Source organism: Falco rusticolus, chromosome 2 (genome assembly GCF_015220075.1).
Source record: "Falco rusticolus isolate bFalRus1 chromosome 2, bFalRus1.pri, whole genome shotgun sequence".
Classification (NCBI taxonomy): Eukaryota; Metazoa; Chordata; class Aves; order Falconiformes; family Falconidae; genus Falco; species Falco rusticolus.
The window spans coordinates 97,813,600-97,835,419 of record NC_051188.1 but is presented as its reverse complement, the minus strand read 5'-3'; the positions used below and the strand labels follow the sequence as shown (position 1 = coordinate 97,835,419).

The 21,820-nt window shown below is 39.9% G+C and overlaps 2 protein-coding genes across 11 annotated transcripts in view; one reads left to right on the top strand and one right to left on the bottom strand.

The window, feature by feature from the left end:
- LOC119143349 (pseudouridine 5'-phosphatase) overlaps positions 1-20,895 on the bottom strand; it is a 75,311-nt gene extending 54,416 nt beyond the window's left edge. The window contains exon 1 of the mRNA XM_037377539.1: positions 20,769-20,895. Within this exon, the coding sequence (XP_037233436.1) occupies positions 20,769-20,850 (82 nt within the window). The 5' untranslated portion in view covers positions 20,851-20,895. The remainder of the gene's footprint in view (positions 1-20,768) is intronic.
- The window catches only part of STS (steroid sulfatase), a 121,146-nt gene continuing 119,206 nt past the window's right edge, over positions 19,881-21,820 (top strand). For 4 of the 10 annotated variants that reach the window (XM_037377527.1, XM_037377538.1, XM_037377526.1 and 1 more), the window contains exons 1-2: positions 20,324-20,799; positions 21,536-21,703. The gene's annotated coding sequence lies outside the window, so the exon portion shown is untranslated. Of the gene's footprint in view, positions 20,800-20,841; positions 20,938-21,030; positions 21,177-21,535; positions 21,704-21,820 lie in introns of those variants that run through there. The other 6 variants (XM_037377533.1, XM_037377534.1, XM_037377535.1 and 3 more) reach the window with 6 other exon arrangements.

Here is a 21,820-nt window from a genome sequence, read left to right as displayed (position 1 = left end):
AGCAGCAGTTCACTGACCTGAGGAATGCAAAACAGGGTTTAAAAAGTTGTTAGAAATGAGATATTCCAAGGCTCTTGGATAATACTAGCACACAAGCTAGATGAAACCAAAAGGTTCACTATGTTATCAAAGTCAGCAGAATAACAACACCACATCTTTTCTTAATTAAGATCGTGGTGGGTTGACCCTGGCTCGACACCAGGTGCCCACCAAAGCCACTCTATCAGTCCTCTCCTCAGCTGGCAAGGGAGAAAACATAACAAAAGGCTTGTGGTTTGAGACAAGGACAGGGAGAGACCACTCACCAATTGTAGTTACAGGCAAAACAGACTCAACTTGGGGAAAATAATTTATTACCAATCAAATCAGAGTAAGATAATGAGAAAATAGAAACTAAATCTTAAAATGCCTGCCCCCCATCCCTCCTTTTTTCTCTGGCCCAACTTCACTCCCAATTTTCTCTGCTTCCTCCCCCACCACAGGGGGACAGGGAACAGGGGTTGGAGTCACTTTATCACAGGCTGTCTCTGCTGCTCCTTCCTCCTCATGGGGAGGGCTGCTCACATTCTTCCCCTGCTCCAGCCTGGGGTCCCTTCCATGGGAGACAGTCCTCTGTGAACTTTCCCAATTTGAGTCCTTTCCATGGGCTACAGTATTCACAAACCGCTCCAGCGTGTCCCCCCTTCCACAGGGTGCAGCCCCTCAGGAGCAGACTGCTCCAGTGTGGGTCCCCCCCAGGGTTACAAGTCCTGCAAACAAACATGCTCCAGCCTGGGTCCTCTCTCCCTGGGTCCACAGGTCCTGCCAGGACCCTGCTCCAGCATGGGCTGTCCACAGGGTCCCAGCATCCTTTGGGCGTCCACCTGCTCCAGCGTGGGGTCCTCCATGGGTTGCAGGTGGATACCTGATCCACCATTAACCTCCATGAGCTGAGGGGGACAGCCTTCGTCTTCACTGTTGCATCACTATCAAAACCCTGCCATGCAACCCCAATACAGAGATAATACAGGGAGAAACACAACCTTCCCCGAACAGACAACCCAGACCTGTTCTGTTTAACCCAAAACCTAAACCAGCAACAATGAAAAAAAGAATAGTCAAGAGAGGGGGAAGAAAGTCAGAAAAATTTATTCCTCCCTGAAAAAACAACAACAAAATGAGAACAAAGAGAAAATTCTCTTCAACCCTCCACAGCTCTCTGCTAATACTGATTCTGATTTCCTTATTCTTAGAAAGCTTTTGCTTCTAAGTGTGCACACACACTTAGGCGAGTTGGGAATGCAGGTTGTTTGACTTTCGGTGTTATGCTTCTAAATCACTTTCAGTAATAGTGGCCAAAAAATCAGTTTCCTAAATAGTGGAAACATTTCAAAGGACAGAATGACTTTAATAGAAAAGAAAAACATTATTTTTCCAGCATGGCCTTGGAGAATGTTCTAAACTTAATTGCAGCAATGTGTCAAACATACTGTCACAAAGGAAGTGTAAAGAACTACAGAGACAATAAAGCTAATCTCCCCCACTCAGGAATGCCTAAAATTTTTGAAATAAATTTGCTGATGGAGTAATTTCTCTGTGGTGGTAACACTAAAAGGAAAAAAAACAAATATCATCAATATGTTTGATTTTTCAACAGAGAGGACATTTCACCGTGGCTGATCATCTAGTCAAGAGGAAAGTGTCAGAAATACTGCAAGACCTGATCACAGTAACTCTGTAATAGCTGTATACCAAGAACTCCTAATCCTAACTAGAATCTAAAATATAAAAAAGAATCAGACCTTTGAGATTCATGAAGGAAGTGTGATACAGCAAACTGAAAATGTTTTATGAGCTATAATCACTCTGGTTTTATATAACACACACTGAAAACTGAGATGAAACCTTAAAGCCATGTTATAGATACCAGTTTAAGGGACTTCCAACACCACATGGTGTGTGGACTTCTATCCAGGCAAGCCATGGGCTTCTCTGAAGTTGCATGACCTCCAACATGGGGCTGAGCGTCAGCGTAGAGGGCTATTCTCACAGAGCACTGAAAAACCTCATACAGTGACAGCAACAGTTGCCCTACTTCCAGACAGGGCAGTAAGCTGGAGGCAGGTCCTAACTGATTCCTAGATCAAATACAGCCTGCAGGCCACAGCAGGACCACTCTAAGTTAATGGACTATCACAACCGACGGTACATGAGCTTTTTGTTTCCTAACATTATGGATAGAAGCACAGAACTACTGGAAGACTGTAATTTGGTTTAGGTTATAATCACCTTGCTTATAACTGGCATGGTGAAACAAATCCTTATAGTTGGCCGTAGAGGAGGCTTTTAACTAAGCCCCCTGCACCCACTGAGAGACAGGTACTGAAATCACAGAGTGCCTTGGCTTGGAAGGGCCCTTTAAGTATCACCTTGTACAACCTCCTGTCATGGGCAGGGACATCTTTCACTAGATCAGGTAGCTCAAAGCACCATCCAATGCACAACGCTTTTGTGTTTCTGAACTCCAACACCATTTGCGCCCCAGCATCTGAGCAGCAGATGCTATGCACTGAGGACACTTCACATGGCAAAAAGAATTCTGCTTTTCCTATTCCCAGGAAATGAAGTCAGTCTGCTACTCAACTGCAGTCAAACTATCAGTACTAGATCTCTGCATTAATATTCCGTAATAAAAAAACACTTACAGAGTTCCATATGCCAATAACAGTTGTTTAATAGGATTCCTTTTATTTTCTTCATGAGTGTTTACACATTAATTCTTAGCCCTGCTGCTGAAGAGCTATATAGTTTTTCCCCCAGTAAATATTTGAAATTTTGCTGAAACTCTTTAACCTCTCTGCATAGATGATTTTGTCTACCTAGCAATACTAGTATATACAATCACACTAAAAATAGAGATTACGTTAGCCTTTATTAACTGGAAAATCTTATCAGCATATTTTGAACTAGGCTTTTCTTACAAAAATTCGTGTACGAAGTTGTGTGATCTGCCCCGGAACTCTACCTCCCATCATACAAAGTCTCTACTTAATATGGCAGATGCATACTGATTAGGAAGCCTGAAACAGAACTGCAAATACAAGGCATCAACTACAGTTCCTCTAGGATGTGGAGGAAACATTTAAAAATCAAATACATGACAAAAAAAATATCTGTGAAAGGGTTTCAAATCACCTCAGTTTGAACCATGGCGTCCATCTGGGGAAAAAAAAACAAACAAAACATCAATCTCTCCACTGCACACAAAAATTATTTTACTTTAGTAGAAGTGCTATAGAGAACACTGAAAAATTTGGCATATATCAGGTACCTAAAGGCAGATGTACTGGACCGAGTCCCAACTTTCCAGTAAAATATTTTCGTTTTTCAAGTTTTTCTAACAGTGGCATGTCCTGGCAGAGAGGAGGTAACTGAGAACAAATCTGCCTCTTAAGTCCTGCATTTGGATCAAACTGACCTAGTATTGTTTTAGTACATTATGGCAATTCTAAACTAGCATAAGGTCTTCAAATATCAAAATCCATTTAACCTAAACTCTACTATCTCTTGTTTAAAACAAGGGAAAAAATAACAAAAAAGTACCATATACTTTTTTATAAAAAGACATAAAACTTACCCACACTACAGTCCTGGAAGAATACAATGATTATAAAAAGGTTCAGACAGAGAATCTCAGTAACATGTCAGTGAACCTAATTCACATGAGGACTACTGGAGAAATAGAAAACTGGAAGAATACTCTCCAACCATAGCTATAAAAGTTATATTTTCAGCGATCTCAAAGGGGAGAGGCTGAATCTTATTTTGTTAGAAAGTGGTTCTGGGCATAATGGAAATGTTATGTTATGACTCTGTTTTGAGTGTGACAGCTTAGAGTTACAAGAAACACCACTGTGTATCCTACTAAATGAAATAAAAAATATGTGTTCAGAGACTCAAACAGTGCAAAAAACTTTAGGCCGTCATTTCATTCTTCCACATGATTAATGTGCTAAAAATAGAAACAGCTATTGTGAACCAAACAAGAAATTCCACTTTCACCCTATCTTTCTTCCCTTCTATCTGAGTTGTGCAAGTCGAGATCAGAGTTTGTGTCTTGAGACACAAGCGGCTTTACTCTCCTGTGGTTGGAACTTAATACACCTGACACAGGAGTTACTTCCCTGGGGTGTGCTTAGTTCCACGGCAACAATGCTTGCAAAAGACAGGCTGGAAAAGTATATGCTCAATAAGCAGATAAGAGGAGAATTTTTACTTTATTTCCAAAAATAGCTCCAACTTTCTTCACTCCATCCAAAAACTAAAGAAAAAAAAATAATATCCAGTAGCTTTTCTCTCCCTACTCAGAATTAGGTACAAATCTACTGAAATCAACAGTCACAATGGTAGAAGCAGGAGACAATCAAGCTCACAGTTTCTGAATATAAACATGCTAGATAAGGTACGCATTTCCAATTCCACAGTAACTAACATGAAATTAGATTTACCAAAAAAATTTCTTTGCTCCATTGCAACAATTTGCTATCATTACGCCTGTAAAATTCAAATTTTTTTTTGAATGTGCATAGCGGGCAGCTTCATGTTTAAAAAGGGGCGTGAAGTTTAAGGAAATTATGATACAATCAGTTTCTGTGATTAACACCTGACAAGGTGTGGCAAAAAATAATAGCTAAGAACAATTAATATATGCATCATTTATGTAACTATGTACAGTAACTATAAAACCAGTTACGAGCAGACATTCAGCAGTATCTAAACAAACCTGACACACAAAATCCAGAATGAAGTAGAAGTTACTAACAGCTGAATATGAAATAACTCTGAAAAAAATGCCATTTGTAACAGGTACTGTTCAATAAACAGTTTCTGTCATGGTTTTGGCTGGGATAGAGCTAATTTTCTCCTTCGTTGCTGGTACAGTGCTGTGTTCTGGATTTGGTGTGAGAACAATATTGATAGCACACTGATATTAGTTGTTGCTAAATGGTGCTTACTCTAAGTCAAGGACTTGTCGGTTTCCCATGCTCTGCCAGTGACCAAGTGCATAAGAAGACGAGAGGAAGCACACAAAGCCACCTGACTGGGATTAGCCATCAGGATATTCCATGCCATAGAACATCATGTTCAGTACATGAAGAGGGAAGAGTTGGTGCTGCTTGGGAACTGGCTGGACATCAGTCAGTGGGTGGTGAGCAACTGTATTGTGCATCACTTTTTTTTGTTTCCCCATTTGGGTTTTATTCTTCTCTCTTCCTCTCTCTTCTTCATTACAATTGTTATTGTTGTTATTATTGTATTTTATTTTATTTCAATTATTAAACTGTTCTTTTCTCAACTGACAAGTTTTACCTTTTTCCTGATTCTCCTCCCCATCCTGCTGGGGGTGGGGGGAGTGAGCCAGTGGCTACACGGCACTTAGCTGCTGGCTGAGGTTAAACCATGAAAGTTTCCTTGACCCCATGCTGGTAATTTCCTTTTCCTTGATCCAAAATCAAGCTTACAATCAGCAAAATAAAGTGTGTCTGCTTAATTTGCTGAATACACTAAACTGAGCCACTGGAACTTAAATGACTTTTAGACAAAAAGATGGAAGTCCTAAGGCTATACCTTTTGACCCATTATTTTTTGAAACCATTAGAAGGACTAACATCTCCTAGGCATATAATTAAAATTGCATGTGCAGTTAAACAGGGTAACTTACATGCTTCCTAAATGTAAGGAAAAAAGAATCAGAAGGTATATAAGTTACAACAATAAAACCACTGGTCACTAAAGGTCCTTCTCTTTTGACAAGAGGCAAACGCACCATAGGCCACACGTTCTCTGGGCAACCTGTTGCAGTGCCTCACCACCTTCACAGTGAAGAACTTCTTCCCTCTATCTAACCTAAATCTATCTTCTTTCAGTTTAAAACAATTACCCCTTGTCCCATTGCTACAGGCATTACTAAAAAGTCTGTCCCCATATTTCTTATAAGCCCCTTTTAAGTATTGAAAGACCCCCATAAGGTCTCCCCAAAACCTTATCTTCTCCAGGCTGAACAACCACAACTCTCTCAGCCTGTTTTCTTAAAAGCGGTGCTCCAGCCATCTGGTCATCTTCATAGCCCTCATCTGGACTCATTTGAACAGGTCCCTGTTCTTCTTATGCTGGGGGCTCCAGAGATGAATATAATACTCAAGGTGGGGCTCACAACAGAGGAATAAAGGGGAAGAATCACCTCCCTCAACCTGCTGGCCATGCTTCTTTTGATGCAGCCCAGGATCAGGTTGTCTTTCTGGCCTGCAAGCGCACATCGTCAGGCCATGTTGAGTTTTTCATCCACCAGCACCCACAAGTCCTCCTCCTCAGAGATAGTTTCAATCCATTCTCCACCCACCGGTATTGGTACTGCGGATTACCCTGACCCAGGTGCAGGACCTTACACTTGGTCTTGTTGAACTTCCCAAGGTTCACACGGGCCCACTTCTCAAACCTATCAAGGTCCTTTGGATGGCATCCCTTCCCTCCAGCATGTTGACCACTCCACTCAGCATTGTTGGCAAACTTGCTGAGGGTGCACTTGATCCCAATGTCCACATCATCAAGATGTTAAACAGCGCCAGACCCAGTACAGACCTCTGGGGAATGCCACTCGTCACAGGTCTCCGCTTGGACATTGAGCCATTGACCGCAACTCTCTGAGTGGGGCCATCCAGCCAATTCCTTATCCACTGAGTGATCCAACAATCAAACCCATGTCTTTCCAGTTTAGAGACAAAGATGTTGTGTGGGGCAGTGGCAAAAGCTTTGCACAAGTCCAGGGAGATGACATCAGTTGTTTGTTCCTCATCCACCAACTCTGTAATCCCATCACATAAGGCCACCAGATTTTTCAGACATTATTTGCCCTTAGTGAAGCCATGCTGGCTGTCACCAATTGCCTCTTTATTTTCCATGTGCCTTAGCATAGTTTCCAGGAGGATCTGCTCCATGATCATACCAGTCACAGAGGTGAGACTGACCATCATGCAGTTTCCCAGGTCTTCCTTATTTCCCTTTTTTAAAAATGGGGGTTACGCTTCCCCTTCTCCAGTCTGTGGAAACTTCACTGTGGGACTGCCATGACTTCTCAAATATGACAGATAGTGGCTTAGCCACTTCATCCACCAGTTCCCACAGGACCCATGGATGCATCTCATTAGGTCCCATGGACTATGCACCTTCAGATTTCTTAGATGGTCTCAAACCTGATGTTCTCCTATAGTAGGCAGTTCATTCGCCCAGTCCCCGCCTTTGCCTTCTGTTAATCAGGCACTGTGGCTGTAGCAGTTGTCAGTGAAGACAGAGGCAAAAAAAAATCATTGAGTACCTCCGCCTTCTCCATATCCCAGGTAATCAGGTCTCCTGTTCCCTTCCAGACAAGGCCCACATTTTCCCTAATTTTGCTTTTATCACTGACATACCTATAGAAGCTTTTCTTGTTGTCCTTGACATGGCTGGCCAGATTTAATTCTATCAGGGCTTTAGCTTTCCTAACGTGATCTCTGGCTGCTCAGATTTTTTCTCTGTATTCTTCCCGGGCTACCCCTATCCTTACTTCCACCCTCAGTAGACTTCCTTTCTGTGTTCGATTTTGTCCAGGAGCTCCTTGTTTGTCCATGCAGGCTTCCCTCCTGGTGTTTTTGCCCAACTTCCTCTTTGTTGGGATGCATCACTCCTGAGCTTGGGGGAGGTGATCCTTGAATATTAACCCGCTTTCTTGGGCCCCTCTTCCTTCCAGGGCTTTATCCCATGGTACTCTACCAAGCAAGACATCTTAAGAGGCCAAAGTCTGCTCTTCTGAAGTGCAGGGTAGTGAACTTGCTGTGCAGCCTCCTTGCTGCCCCAAGGATCTTGAACTCCACCATTTAATGGTCACTGCATCCAAGGTTGCCCTTGAGCTTCACATTCCCCTCCTGCCCCTCCTTGTTGGTGAGAACAAGGTCCAGCATAGTGCCTCTCCTCATTGGCTCCTGTATCATTTGGAGAAGGAAGTTATCTTCAATGCATTTCAGGAACCTCCTGGATTGCTTACTCCCTGCTGTGTTGTTCCCCCAACAGACATCAGGGTGGCTGAAGTCTCTTATGATGACCAGGGCTTGTGAACACAAGGCAGCTACTATCTGCCTATACAGGGCTTCATCTACTCAAACTTCCTGGTCAGCCTGTAGCAGACCCCCACTATAACGTCACCTGTCGCAGCCCCTGCCCTCCCTTTAATGCTGACTCATTAAGCTCTTTGTCATCTCCTCATGCATGATGAAGCTCCAGGCACTCCAGCTGGTGTTCCATCAAGAAGCTGAAAGTCTTTTGTTTTTTTTCTGTTGTCTGAGGAGTAAATTAACTATTAATGAAAGAATCTAATTGTATGAAATGTTATGAACAACAAAAACAGAGGTGAACACTGTTGAACATGGCTACAGTGTACCCCGTAAAATGTAAAGGGCAGCTTTAGTCACTGAGCTTGTCATAAGTGAAGAGGTTGGAGGTTTTTTTCTTGTGTTAGGCTGATATGGTTCATGGTGGTATTGCTACAGGGCTGTCGGCCTGTCATCACTTCTGTTATGAGCCTGTATTTTCTGAGGCTTTAAAACTCTGCTGGTAACAAATAAAATGAAATTATACAGGGAATTAAAGCTAGTTTCTTCAGGAAAGGGATTTCTTCTGACAGTACCCTCTACCCTATTATTATTATTAATTATAGAAAATCTAGCACGTCTCATCAGAATCTAACTCCCTACCATGGCCTGTCAGAGGAGCCTGAGTAGGTTTTGAACTGGAAATGAGAAGCATCTACATTGCCAGTACTGAACGCATTAACTGCACCATCATCATCACTGTGAAAAATATTTCCCTTGGAGTCTTTGAGACAATTATAGACAATTCAAGTGGGTAATACATTTTTCAAGCTTAGACTACCATTAAGTACAGTTATACAACACCTGTAATCCTTGATCTTTGTAAATTATTTTACTGAATACCTGATCTATGCTTCTGGGCCTATGTTATCGATAAAAATCTTCATAGCACGGAAAGGAGTAGATACTGTTATTTAAACTACACTGTAGGATTTTGTAATGTCTGTGTCAACTCCTTTACCTCTATTGAAGGAAAGAGCGATTACCTGTAAGGTACACTTTATTACACCTCTGACATAGTACAACATCTGTGTATTGGACACCTTGTAACCACTCACGAGTACAAACACAATCTTCCTGAATTATGTATTTCCATGCTGCACTCATTTCTAAAAAAAAAAAACCAAAACCAAATAATGGCATGAAACAACAAGGTTTTGGGGAAGAGTTATTGATAGGCACTAACAAATCAGCTGCCAAGTCAAGAAGACTCAGAAAAGATGAGGATTTCAAGACTTTAGTACGAACAATTTCTAAGAAAAATCAAATCAAATCTCAGTTGGGCCTAAACATGCAAAGTATTTCTTCTCAAAAGCAACCCTGTTTTTAATTCACAGCACAAGAAGACTACTTTAAAGAAATAGGAGTGAAGAAAGGTAAATGTAGGATCCAACCCAGAAAGAATGAATGGGTAATAGAAGTATTTTTCTTATTGTAACTCTCATGAGATATGCTTAGGAATAGTGTTAGAACATCAATGAAATTAACTTCTTGTACATACAATTAGAATATAAAGCACAGAACTGAAGCTCACAATTTCAGTATGCAAGATACTATGAAAAGTAAACTAAATATCTACTGAAGAATACACAGATGGAAAAAAGTATTCTGCCTTCCTTTTCTTTATATACAAACACAGAAACATTTGGGTCAAACAGGAATATTTGGTTTAGTCTCCTGAAAGCTGGAATTATAACAGAAGTTAAAAGAAGAGAACATGAATCTATTCCATGTTGAACTACAGTATTAGAAAAAGGAACAGATAAAGAGGGAAATAACTTCCATGATTTTGCTACAAATGTTAGAATATGACTTTTCTTTCTTTCCTAATAGTAGAAACTTTGAAGAACATATAGCAATTTCTCGATTAACCAGGGCAATGAGGAGAGAAAAAAACCCACACTAACATACAATTTAATCATCCTCTATTATTTCCTGGGGGAGACAGAGATTTATGTAGAGAGCAACTTTACCCACTATAATGCAGAGAGGTACCAATTACAGATCCTGAAATCCCAACTCTTAAAGCCAAGAGCTTTGACTAGCGAAAAAAACAAGGCCTTCTTAATTCATAAGCCATATAATCCAGTTTTATTATTAACTCTCCATTACACAAAGACTTCTTCAAGAACATTTTGAAATATTCTTATGGCATTTCTTCTGACAGTTTCAGAATTACTGCAAAGCTGCTCATTATCTTAATAGTTATTTTAAATGGAAGAAATCCTCTCCTTCGTATACATACACACACATGAAAAGTCATCCCCTGTATCTCTAAAGCTTTATCCAGGAACTGTAGGGTTTTGTAAAGCAGTGGAAATTTTCAGACTGAAAGAATATTATTTGAAAGATTCTGAAGTCTGTAAAACAAAGAGATAGCTGGGGGCAGGGGGGGGAGCATATACAGAAAGCCTAATACTATGATGAACACTTCACAGACTTTCTTCTATTTATGAAATATATTTGACATAAAAGTAATACTAACATCATATACCCACAGAATGATAACTGCAGAATTTAGAGCACAGTCTTAGAAATTCCCTAAAATTCTTAAAAGTCTTAAAAATTCCTAATGCTATGACACTTCTCAAGATATTATCAATCAATATTCAGAGGATTTCTCAGAGATCAAGATGCCATATGAAGACTGCTATACAATGTATATTTGCATGTACGTGCCAGTATTGGGAAAAACTCTGACATGTTGTTAACACTGCTATTAATAACTACAGTTACTTCTGTAGGTCCAGTGTATACATTTTGGTAATCATAGGCTACTTCTAAACCCTGGGACACAGAAGCACTCAGTTCATATGTTATTTCAAATCTTGTCCCAACATAAGTGTAGACTGCCTCCTCTCTTCACCATCCTACTTTCCATAGGAAAACAATGGTCTGGAGAGCACTAATGGTGCTACAGCAGACTCCAGAAAGCTCTCAGGGCAGTTCAGGGACCAGCATGGACAGAACAGCTGTGACAAATCACAGCCACCCAGAAATTCTGCAGTGGTATAGTGTGAGGTTTTTAGGAATGCAGCTGTTTCTAAAGGTATGAAGGCTGAGGTAACATGCAGGTAAAGAACACAACAGAAGTTCCTTAAAACTGTGAATATAATTAGCAGGTAAAACAAACTTTTTTTTTTTTTCATCTGTAAGAGAGAACTCTAAGGTTTTTTAAATAAAGAAAGGTAGAACTACCATTAGTATAACAAGTGGTATAAAGATGCAAAACTGGTTGTTTGTTGGGGTTTTTTTAACCTAACACTTGGAACCTAGAACTTCAATTTTATCTTGTTATTCAACAGTATTTCCAAGTGCACATGACAATTCCCTGCTCTCTTTAAGAAGGCCAAAAAAAGGGAAGGGGAATAGTTCACTTTCTTTTTGAAAAAGGCAAAGCCATGATAAACAGTAAACTATAAAAAGTCAATGGTGAATCAAATATGTTAGGAAACTAAATTTTACAATACTGCACAATTTGCAGATAACTGCCACTTTAAAGTTTTCTAAAGTTCTAGAACATGCAAAACCAGAATAGCAACACTTCTGCTTGATCTTTACTCTTAGATGCCCTCATTCATTGAAAATTAAGAAGTTCAAATGAAAAATGGGAGAAGGACAAATAACATAAAAATATGATCTACAACAATAATAACAATGCAAGTCATTAGGCAGCAGAGTAGCAATTAGATATACCACAATACCTTAGTGGCCCAAGTATTTTCATTTTCTGAGATATGCTTCCCATGAAACACTTCTTAATTTTTAAAGACTAGAAATTTATTGCATTGTGATACACTCCGTAGCTCTATCTCCCTTGAGCCACAAAGCAAATTTTGTTAGTTCAATAATAATATAATGCTATAGAGAGGATTCAGTCCTAGCATAAAGATCCACCATTTCACAGGGTGTATTTTTTTTCAGTAACGGCCCTGTAGTACACCATGACATTATTCAAGGTTATCTCACTTGACAGGCATGCATGAGTCTACTCTTTTGCCCTGAAGATACGGGTCAAAAGAAGCTGTCTGTACATAAATTACAAAACAAACAAACAAAAAAATCTTTACCACAGAAAAACTTATTCAAACAAAATTATGTTTCAGTGTACTCATGCTCCAACTTAAACCCATTAATTTCTCCCACTTCAGACCTTCTACCATAAACCCAAACTTCTCATTAAACACATATTATCTTTCATTTGTTTTTTCTTCCACTATTAGTGTAAAAAGTTCCTCTTCCTTAGAAGTGTTCCAAAATTAACAGTACCCATGTCAAACTCATAAAACATCCCAATCCAACAAAGATATTTCCTCTCATGAATGGTCAGTAATCAAATAAGGGTCTAATAGTTTGACTAGTACTCTGTGACAGTTTACGTTACATGCAAAAAGACCAATTAAAGCAGAACACAGTTTTAAAGACACAATGTTCAAAAAGACACCCTAACATGAGCGGGCAATTTCTAGTATATGGTGACACTGCGAAAGAGAACCTGAGTGAACCAATATTTATGCACAGCAGATAATCTACGCCCAGGAGGGAACAAGAGGGCTGAGCTGCTTGGCAGCAACCCAATCAGTTCGGCACCCAGCGAGCACAGAACTGCTGCAAAGGACTAGCATACATCAATCCTTTGGAGAGCAAAGGTTACACAGGGGCTGCTGGGCCTATTACACCAGGTCAGGGAACACGTATTAATAAGCTAGAAGAATGAGACACTGTATAACACTGTACATATTATACAGTGACAAAGGTCACAAGTAAATTCCTGTGGCTGCTAAATAGAAAGACTAGGCGAACAAATAATAAACTGGGGTTTCCTCTCAGTTGTCTTACATTATCCTGAGAGAAACCCCACATGAAACTTGCCCCAAAGGCACATCAGAGGTGAAAACTAGCAGCAGAGGGTACAAAGTAAGGTGTGGAGTGCTGATACATAATAGGTGCCCAAATGAAAGCTTTCAAGAACTAGAAATAAACCTGTTTAATCAGAGACACGCAGGCTACTAGAAGTAGGACTTACTTGATGACTTTTACAAAAGTACTTCATATAGCTCAAAAAGGAAACAGCAATAAGACTACATTTTTTTTTTTAAAAAAAAGGCTGCTATATATAAAAACAGAAAAATCATATTTGGGAAACAGCAGTGTCCACTTATATTCAAATCTTTCCAAATTACAGCAACAGAATTATTGCCAAACTACTATGGAAAATGTTATTTATTATAAGACAAATGAAAAATTAATAGAAGTTGCACGAGAACAGAAAACATACAGATAGCAAGCACTGATACTGTCAATAGGTATGCAATCCTTCAAGAAGCAAAATATTGGAGAAAAAAAAAAAAGAAAAAAGTTGTCAGCCATCAAAAAAAGAGCCACAAGAAACAGAAACAAGCAATCCTCACTGGTTATTGAAGGAAAGGAAGTCAAAAGTGAGATAAATAAAACAGAATGGTTTTCTCCTGTATAGGTGCCAAGAAAAATTTTAACAAAGGTTGGCAGTACCTCAACAAAATTTGGGTCAGAACACTGATTATTATTATGGGGGAGGAAAAGGATAAATCAAGGTCAGGATTCTCTGCCAGAACCATTCTAAGATACAAAAATGATCTTGGTTAAATACTTCCCAACAGTCTTGTGAAAGAAATGAGGATCAACACAGGGAGATACAGAAACACATAACAGAAGCAGCAACCATTACTAGCAGCATCTACATTGCGCAAAATAAAATTGTTTGTCCATATGAAAGCAATAGATACCAAGTTTGAAGGGAGAAGGTATTTAGCTTATTTGCTTTTGTGTTGTTAGTTAACGTAGTTCCTCATCTTTAAAAGCACAATGATCATATTGTGAAATTTACCATCACCATTAAGGTCTGTTAACAATTTGAAAAAAAAAAAAAAAGCAAGTAAAGAATTGGTTAAAAAATGACAACAAACAACACCCCTCCCCCCCCAACACTAGAAGTATAAACGACAGTATTCAAGAATAAGATTTTATCTCTGAGAAACTATACCAGCAGAACTCACAGCAAAATTTTGCTGGTAAACTGTCCCACCCAGACAAACTGAGGTGTCCTTAAAAATATCACTCTCAAGAGTTCAGTTAGCCAACTCACAACAAGGCTACACAAATGAACTGCAACTACTCACAAAAGCTGCAGAGTTGTGCCCAAAATGACATACAGTGTAACTACTGCAAGTATGCAAAATAATAAATCCAGGGTTGTTAGTGTTGTTTTTCTTCTTAAGTAAAAAGAAAATTGGAATGCAGCAGCTGGAAATAGTGTTATTATAAGGGAAAATTCTATGTACCTTTTCTTTGTGTGAAATTCTGTTCCATTTATGACACCTTATTATTTATATTCAAAGCAAAATAATTGCGACTTTATACACAAAACAGTGTACGCAGCCAACAAATATAAAACCTTATCAACTACAAACAGATTTGAAAATCTGCATTTAGGCACAGAAAGAGACTAGTTTTTATAAACGGTCAAACTGCTGTGTGCATCTTTAAATTCACTAAACAGAACCTTTAGACTGCCAGCACTTTCAAAACATACCTCTCTACTTGTAAAGGCCTTCTATACAATTTAATGTGCGTAACAGTAAGAAAATGAGAGCCACATTATTAACAGTGGAAATCTGAAATCTCTTGAGACTAATCCATTTAGTATGTGGTTTGTTGTTGTTTGTTTTGTTTTGTCTTTTAAAACCAAATGCTTTGGATCTGGTACAACTAATAAATAAGCCCCAAAAATATGTTGCATTTTTGGTCAATTTATGTGCAACATTAAAATCAAATCATGGGTCTTTCAGCTTGGGAGCATTTCTCTGTTAATTCCCCAGGGACAAAAAAAAAGATCACTGCTAAGGCTGCCATTGGAATTTTGAAATGCAGTAACCATTACTGAAATGAAAAAATACAAAACCCAAAACTGTTCTACAGATGCTGAACTAAGCTCCAATTCTGGATTATTCTTACCACAAACAACAAGCAACCATGCGGATAGACAATCTGCAAATTAATCATGGGAATAATAGAAGTTAGACTCTAGGTTGGTATGTTTGTTATGTCCTTGCCAAAATGTTCCTTGCTGTTAAATTAAAATGTCAACTTTCAAGCATATCAGAAATCTTATTTGCTCTATTAATGGTTATGTAACTCTCAATGAGGGCCTGTTTTACTTTTCTCCAAAATTTGCTCATGAAGCATCTATGAGGTATTTTAATCTAATAATATCCTTAATCTCTTTGTTTTTGCAACAAAATACAAGCACAGAACACAGGGGCAGAACAGTATTTTTGTATCCTTCTTTGTTCCCCAAAATCAGATGGAAATGGGGAATGGCAAGAAAGTATGTTTCCACTACCTAGAAGCAGAAAATAGGCTTACAAGATTGCCAGTTTATAGCTTAAGAAGATTAATTCCTGCACTTAAGCCATAATAGAGGACAATCTAGAAAGAAGTGATGTTTAGTTGAATTGGTGCTATTTGCTCTGATGCAGAAGAAATAGGAAGCCGTTTTAGCCTCCCATTCACACTGTAAAATAAAAGACAGCATGCACATAAGCAAACTCCAGCATGGAACTCGTACCAGTTTTCTTGTAACAGCAATCTCCTAGGCAACTTGTGCAATGAAATGAAAATAAGAGTACATTTTTTCACTTTTGACCTTGTGACAATGGGTAAGTAACACTGGGGAGAAAGAAAACATGCCAAAACTCTTGTGAATCTCACAACACTGCATTGAGTTTAAGTGCAAATTAATTCGTTCTAGATGACAGACCAAAGATTGCCTGTATGACCAGCTATGCAGGAGTTGCTTAGGAATGGCACACAAGAATCCAGCAGAGATGAGGCAGCGGCTGCATAAAGCAGCAGCTTCTGATCCCAGCTGCCTAAACTACTTCTCGCCCCTCTACAAATGGTCAGAACAAGCTGCCATACCTGTGCCTCTACAGTCCAATGCGACTTGGAGTTACGACAAAGGTATCTTGCAAAACTAAGCTGCTTTAGAAACCACCTCTCTTTTAGATCTACTTGAATGTGCTGACTTATCTTATGTGAAGATGCCGTTTCACAACACTAAGGGGCACTGGTAAGGATAATAACTTACAGGAAATGATCAGTACTCCTAACAAACAAAAATTAAAATATAAACAACTAAACTCTCCACACTGAAGTCTCATGTTCTCTGCATGTGAATTTTGCTTTAGTTCAGCCTCACGCACAATGTGAAGAAACATCTTTGCAGCAGTTTTCCTAAGCTCATTTGTCAGTTACAAAAGGTTAATATTATACATGCAGGTGGTAAAGAATATAATTTCGAATTTAAAATATTTTCAGCCCCTGACAAGTTTTGGCATAGATCAACAAAGGCAACATTAAATCCTACCTGTGTTCTGGTGGTGGTGAAGCTATTGGCTACAATTACACAACAAACCCACTCTTAGCTCAAAAGAAAACCTATGCAGTGTATTGAGAAGATAGATCCTAGGGGGCATTACTCTAGTTGTATATTTCATACAAGTTCCATAGATTTTCCCTTCTGTGTTGGTTTTGTATGCTTTTACAATATGCTAAAATGCCAGGATCAGATATTAAACAGTATAATGTATAACTGTAACAAAAGTATATTTATTTTGGTATCAAAGATCTCTAACTTCTGTTCTGTTGGGGTTTTTTTTATTATTACTTTATTTTAGCCAGCTAACCCTGTACTGTGTGTGTCTGGTAAGTGCACACATAAGTAGGTTTAATAGTTTTAATTATACTACAGACTAGCACTTAGAACAGTAGTCTTCTGTAGGAAAAGACTAAAGCAGTTTAAGAAAAAGCAATTTACTGTACAAGTTCTGAGCATTTATTGTTAGGATTTGCTGCAGGAAAGCAAGTAGAAATTTAACACTACAAATGTTGATTTTAAAAAAAATAATACAGCAGTACACCAAAAATTAAAGTTCAGATATTCCTTTTCGAGCATCACTTATAAACTGTTAGCTAAAACTTGCTGCATATGTGTAACAAAGCATGATGTAACTGTAATAGGCTAGTACAACGGTTGTTTTTTCTATTACAGCTAGAGTTCCCTATAAAAAAAAGTCCTTCAATTAATTTTACCTATTAAATAACAAACTGTCCAGAGATGCTGTTCACATATTTTACTTACTAAATGATAGCATTACTTTCCAGTGTGCTAATTTCCTGGCAACTGCAACAACAGGCAAAATAGCCTAAGATTTCATTCAACAGCTCAAAGGGAAAGAGAAGGTAATCCAAAAGGAGAATCCCCAGAAGGGTGAATTGCATTGATTATAAGTGCTGAAAAACACGGGTGCTAGATAACACTTCAAATAATGAAACAGAAGGACTCCAAATGAAAGGGATGAAGTACTTCTACTGGCAGTTCAGGGGCAAGAACTTCCCTGCTGAAGAGAAACTGATGTATCAAGGTGGGACTCAAGGACAACTTAATCAGTCTCAATTATGTTAAAGAGATGGGGGAGATAAAGTCACAGCAGATCAGACTCAGCAACACTTTCACATAGGCTAGCATTAGTCACTGAAGTGTACATATGCAGGTTCTATAGGTCAACACTTGGATTGTTTCCAAAGTTAAGAACCTTTTAAGTACCTCAGACCTCATTTAAGGATTTTACAAACTTATTAAGCAATCACAAGTATTTTGGAAATCTTCCTTATCAGAAGATATACTACCTTCCTTAATCAGAAGTACATATATCATCTATAGAAAGACAGTTTATAGCACATTACATGAGATCAGTTTCATGTTCAATTTTTCATTGTTTATAGATCAAATTGTATTTGTTCTATAAAATCTGCAAGGTTTCTGTCAAAACTTCCAAAAACAGTTAATACATTTTCACACACTACTTCACAGTAAAAATTACTGCAAGCCCTAAAGCTTCAGATTCTGAAAAATGCAACCAGCTATGGACATACTTTAAAAGTTACAAAAGTGTAGTTTTACATAGCAAATACTGAAAATTATTTGTGCTCTTTCAAGGGAAGCAATTTTATGCCAATTTCTACAGCTTCTAGAAATACGTAGGCAACGCATGTCATCATCTTTGATTAACATTATGTGACACATTAAAAATTTCATGAGAAAATTAAAGGGGATCTTATCTCTCATGTAGGTTTGCATCAGTATAACCATTTGTCTCATTCAGAAGATTTACAGTAGACATGTCGAGCAGCAAGCATCTAGCCTGTGTGCCCCTTATTTCATTCCTTCCCCCAAATTATTTCAAGTTTCTTGAAACGTTTAGGAAACTTGGGGAACTTCAAGAAGTTTCCTGACTGCCTTTTTGCCTACCAAGGGTCACAACTCAGCATCAAACAAACAGGTTCACCAAAAATTATGTTAAAAGTTGTGATAGAACTGTTAAGTATTTTGAAGCCAACACAAGTCCTCTTAGAGGAAATACACATGAAAAACATCAGGGTGGTGCACCTCTGTACTGGAAGACACAAGTATTTTCAATTTAATTCTATACATAATTATAGCTTTCATCACAGCTCAAAGATTACTGAAACACAACACACTTTCTACACAACTTTTTTAAACAGAAGAAATCATATCCACATTGTAGCGTAAGAGTAACTAGGGGAATTGAAACACAACATACCAGATATTTATCAGTGCAAGGGATGTCTCATATATAGGAATAAAAATAAATTATATCAGCAAGCATAAACTCTTTATGTAAATATATGTTATACAGAAGCACACAAAATGCCATAATTTATGTCTGCAATTTTATTTGAATTCAGAAAGTGACAAAGTATTTCTCTGGAGCTGTACTTCACAACAGGACTTTAATCACGGAGTAGGTTTATACCTCAAGTGTCTCAATCTTGGTAAACTTAGGTCCAAGAATTATGGATCTTCTATAATTACTTTCCCAGTACAAGGTACAGTTCATGATCTAGAGTATTTTTAATGCTTCTTCATTGTATGAACCCCAGGAGTTTGGAGAACTAAACAAGACTCAGAATCTCAATCTGTATTGGTTTTGCCTGTTTGGGATGTTACAGAAAGGCAATTTCTAAACATAGACAGGATAGCATCTGAGAAAAATGTGTTTAGTTCCTAGAACATTGGCCAAAGCTAAAGCACCTTTCCTATAAACAGCTGTGCAAAATAAATTCACGTAAAACTTGAACAGAAACGTATCCACATCAAAGCCTAAAGATTCATATTGCTTACCTATACCGTCCTGTTCAGGTGGTATTCTGTGTGAAGCAGATTTTCAAATTCTGCTAAAAAGCAGCAGTAACTAAAAAAGCTTCCCTGAAACTTTCAAATACGAATTTAATCAAAATAATTGGTTCTGGATTAAAAAAAAAAAAAAACCAACAAAAAACTACAGTAATCCAAAACCAACCCAACCAAAAACCATAACCTCAGGCTATTTAAGACTTCAGTGGTGAAACTGCAAACAGAATTGAAATAACTCAATGGCTGGTTTGCATAGCTTATTGAGAGTGCAGATGAAACAAACAGAAAAAGGTTCTAAAACACTTGAAACGATTTGTGATAATGCGAGTAAAGCCGGTTTTGCTTTAAACCATGGTAACTTCACCTGTTACAGGCCTGAAGGAAGGAAAACTGCACATTCTTGTAAACAGCAATTCACTAGACTTCTGGAAAGACACTGCAACAACTTGTGTTTCACAACGCACCTCATATTCACACTTTTTAAGAAGTCACCCACATCCAAAGCTGCTTGCTGTGTGATAATTCCCATGGACTATTCAAAAAAAACCAAACAAGTTACATACTAAAATCCTCCATTTATTCTACAGGAATTTATTCTACGTGCAGCAGAAGGCCCTGACTCGGCAAACAGTTCAGAGCAGACACATACTGTTCTAGGCATACCAACTATTCAAACCTCAAGATACAATCCAGCCTTAGCACTGCAGGCAACCCTGCAGAGCTGAAAGTCCACCGGTACAAATGATAGCTATTTCCAGACGTTTTCAGTCGGAGGCTGCAACTCTACATGCTCAAACACGCCCGCCGCAGCCCCACCGCGGGGCAGGGGGCTCGGGCTCCTCCAGCTCTGCACACTGGAAACTCCTGCTCCGTACCCCCTCGCCCCGGCTTCTAACCCCAACCTACTCCTCTCCTCACAGTCGCCCTCAGCTCGTTCAGTCCTCCACCACTAAAGGTAAGCACCCTGCTCAATCTCAGCCCCGGTTCTTTTAGTTCAGGCGAAATTTGCCCACGAAAGGCAGGGGGCGGCGGGAGGAGGAGAAGGAAATAAATCGTTTCCGGTTACTTTAATCCCTTCAGCCGGGTTTAACAAACACCGCCCCGGGGGCCCTGGCAGCTCGCCCGGAGCCGTGAGGCCGCCAGAAAGCAGCAACAGGCGGGCCGGCCCGGCCGGCTCCCCGCAGTCCCGGGAGGCGCCCCGGCGGAGGGGCGGCGCGTTGCGGAGAGGAGGGGGCTGCCCGCCGCCGGCCACGCTCTCTGGGCTGCCGGGCCGGGCCCAGTGGCGCAGCGGGACCGCCCCGCAAGGGTCGGGGGCCAGGGGGCGGTGGGGGAGAGGGGCGAAGGCTACACACCCAGCAGGAGGCCGTCCATGTCAAAGATCAGGTGAGTGACCGGCCGCAGCGGGGCCGCGGAGGAGGAGGAGGAAGCGGACATGGCGAGACCGGAGCAGCCGGGAGCCCGCGGGGCCGTGGCGGCGCAAGCGCGCTGTGCCGTGGCGGTGGCGGGGGAGCGGTGCTGCGGGTGAGGCCGGGCCGGAGCCGCGGGGCGGGGGCGGGCGGGAGTCGGTGCCGGTGGCGCCGGCGGGCGGGCCTGGGCTGCTGCGCGGGGCGGGCCGGCGCGGCCTTTTCTCCTTGTTTTGTGCTTTTTCAAAGTCAGTTTGTCTTCGGGGGGAGGGGGAGGGAATCCTCTTTTCAAATCCCTCTTAGTAACGCTTACGAGAGAGACTGAGGAGCGCCTCGCCTTTCAGACAGCGTTTCCTCGTAAAACTTTTTGCGTTTCTGTGTAGAGGTTTTAAGGATGGTATTACAGTTTGGTCATAACTGGAGCCATAAACAAAAAGGCACAAATAATGTAAAACTGTGAGGAAAGAGTAAAGTAATGCTATGTAAACCTATCTCTTAAAGGGTTGCTGAGTGTGGGAATAGTTATTTGTGGTTTGGTTTGGGTGTTGTTTTTTTTCCTGAAACATTCAAGAAGTTTGAAAGTTCAAGAAACAAGCCACGTTCTTGAGACAGAGCAAAACCGTCCCGCAGGAGCACAACATCCAGTTTTGACTGGGTAGCTGTGAGGGAAAGAGGTTGCTTTTCTCATCGTTCATCCTGGTTTTTATTTTTTCCAGAAGGTAACTCACCACTGGGCATCAAGATCGTTGAAATACCAATTGCAAAAGCAGACATGGAAAGAGCTGTAACAGCCTCCCGAGGTGACATGCTGGCTTAGAGATTTGTACCGCTACTGAGTTGTGGTGCAGTGTGAAGGCAGGGGTAGCCCTGCCAGTTGACTGTAGGTAGGCCTCTCAGCAATTTTTTTTTTTTTCTGACAGTGCACTACACCATTTTAGCAAGTCAGTGTGCTTTTTAAAGCCCTAACTGTAAGAGTCATACATTCATATTTTAATTTAGCC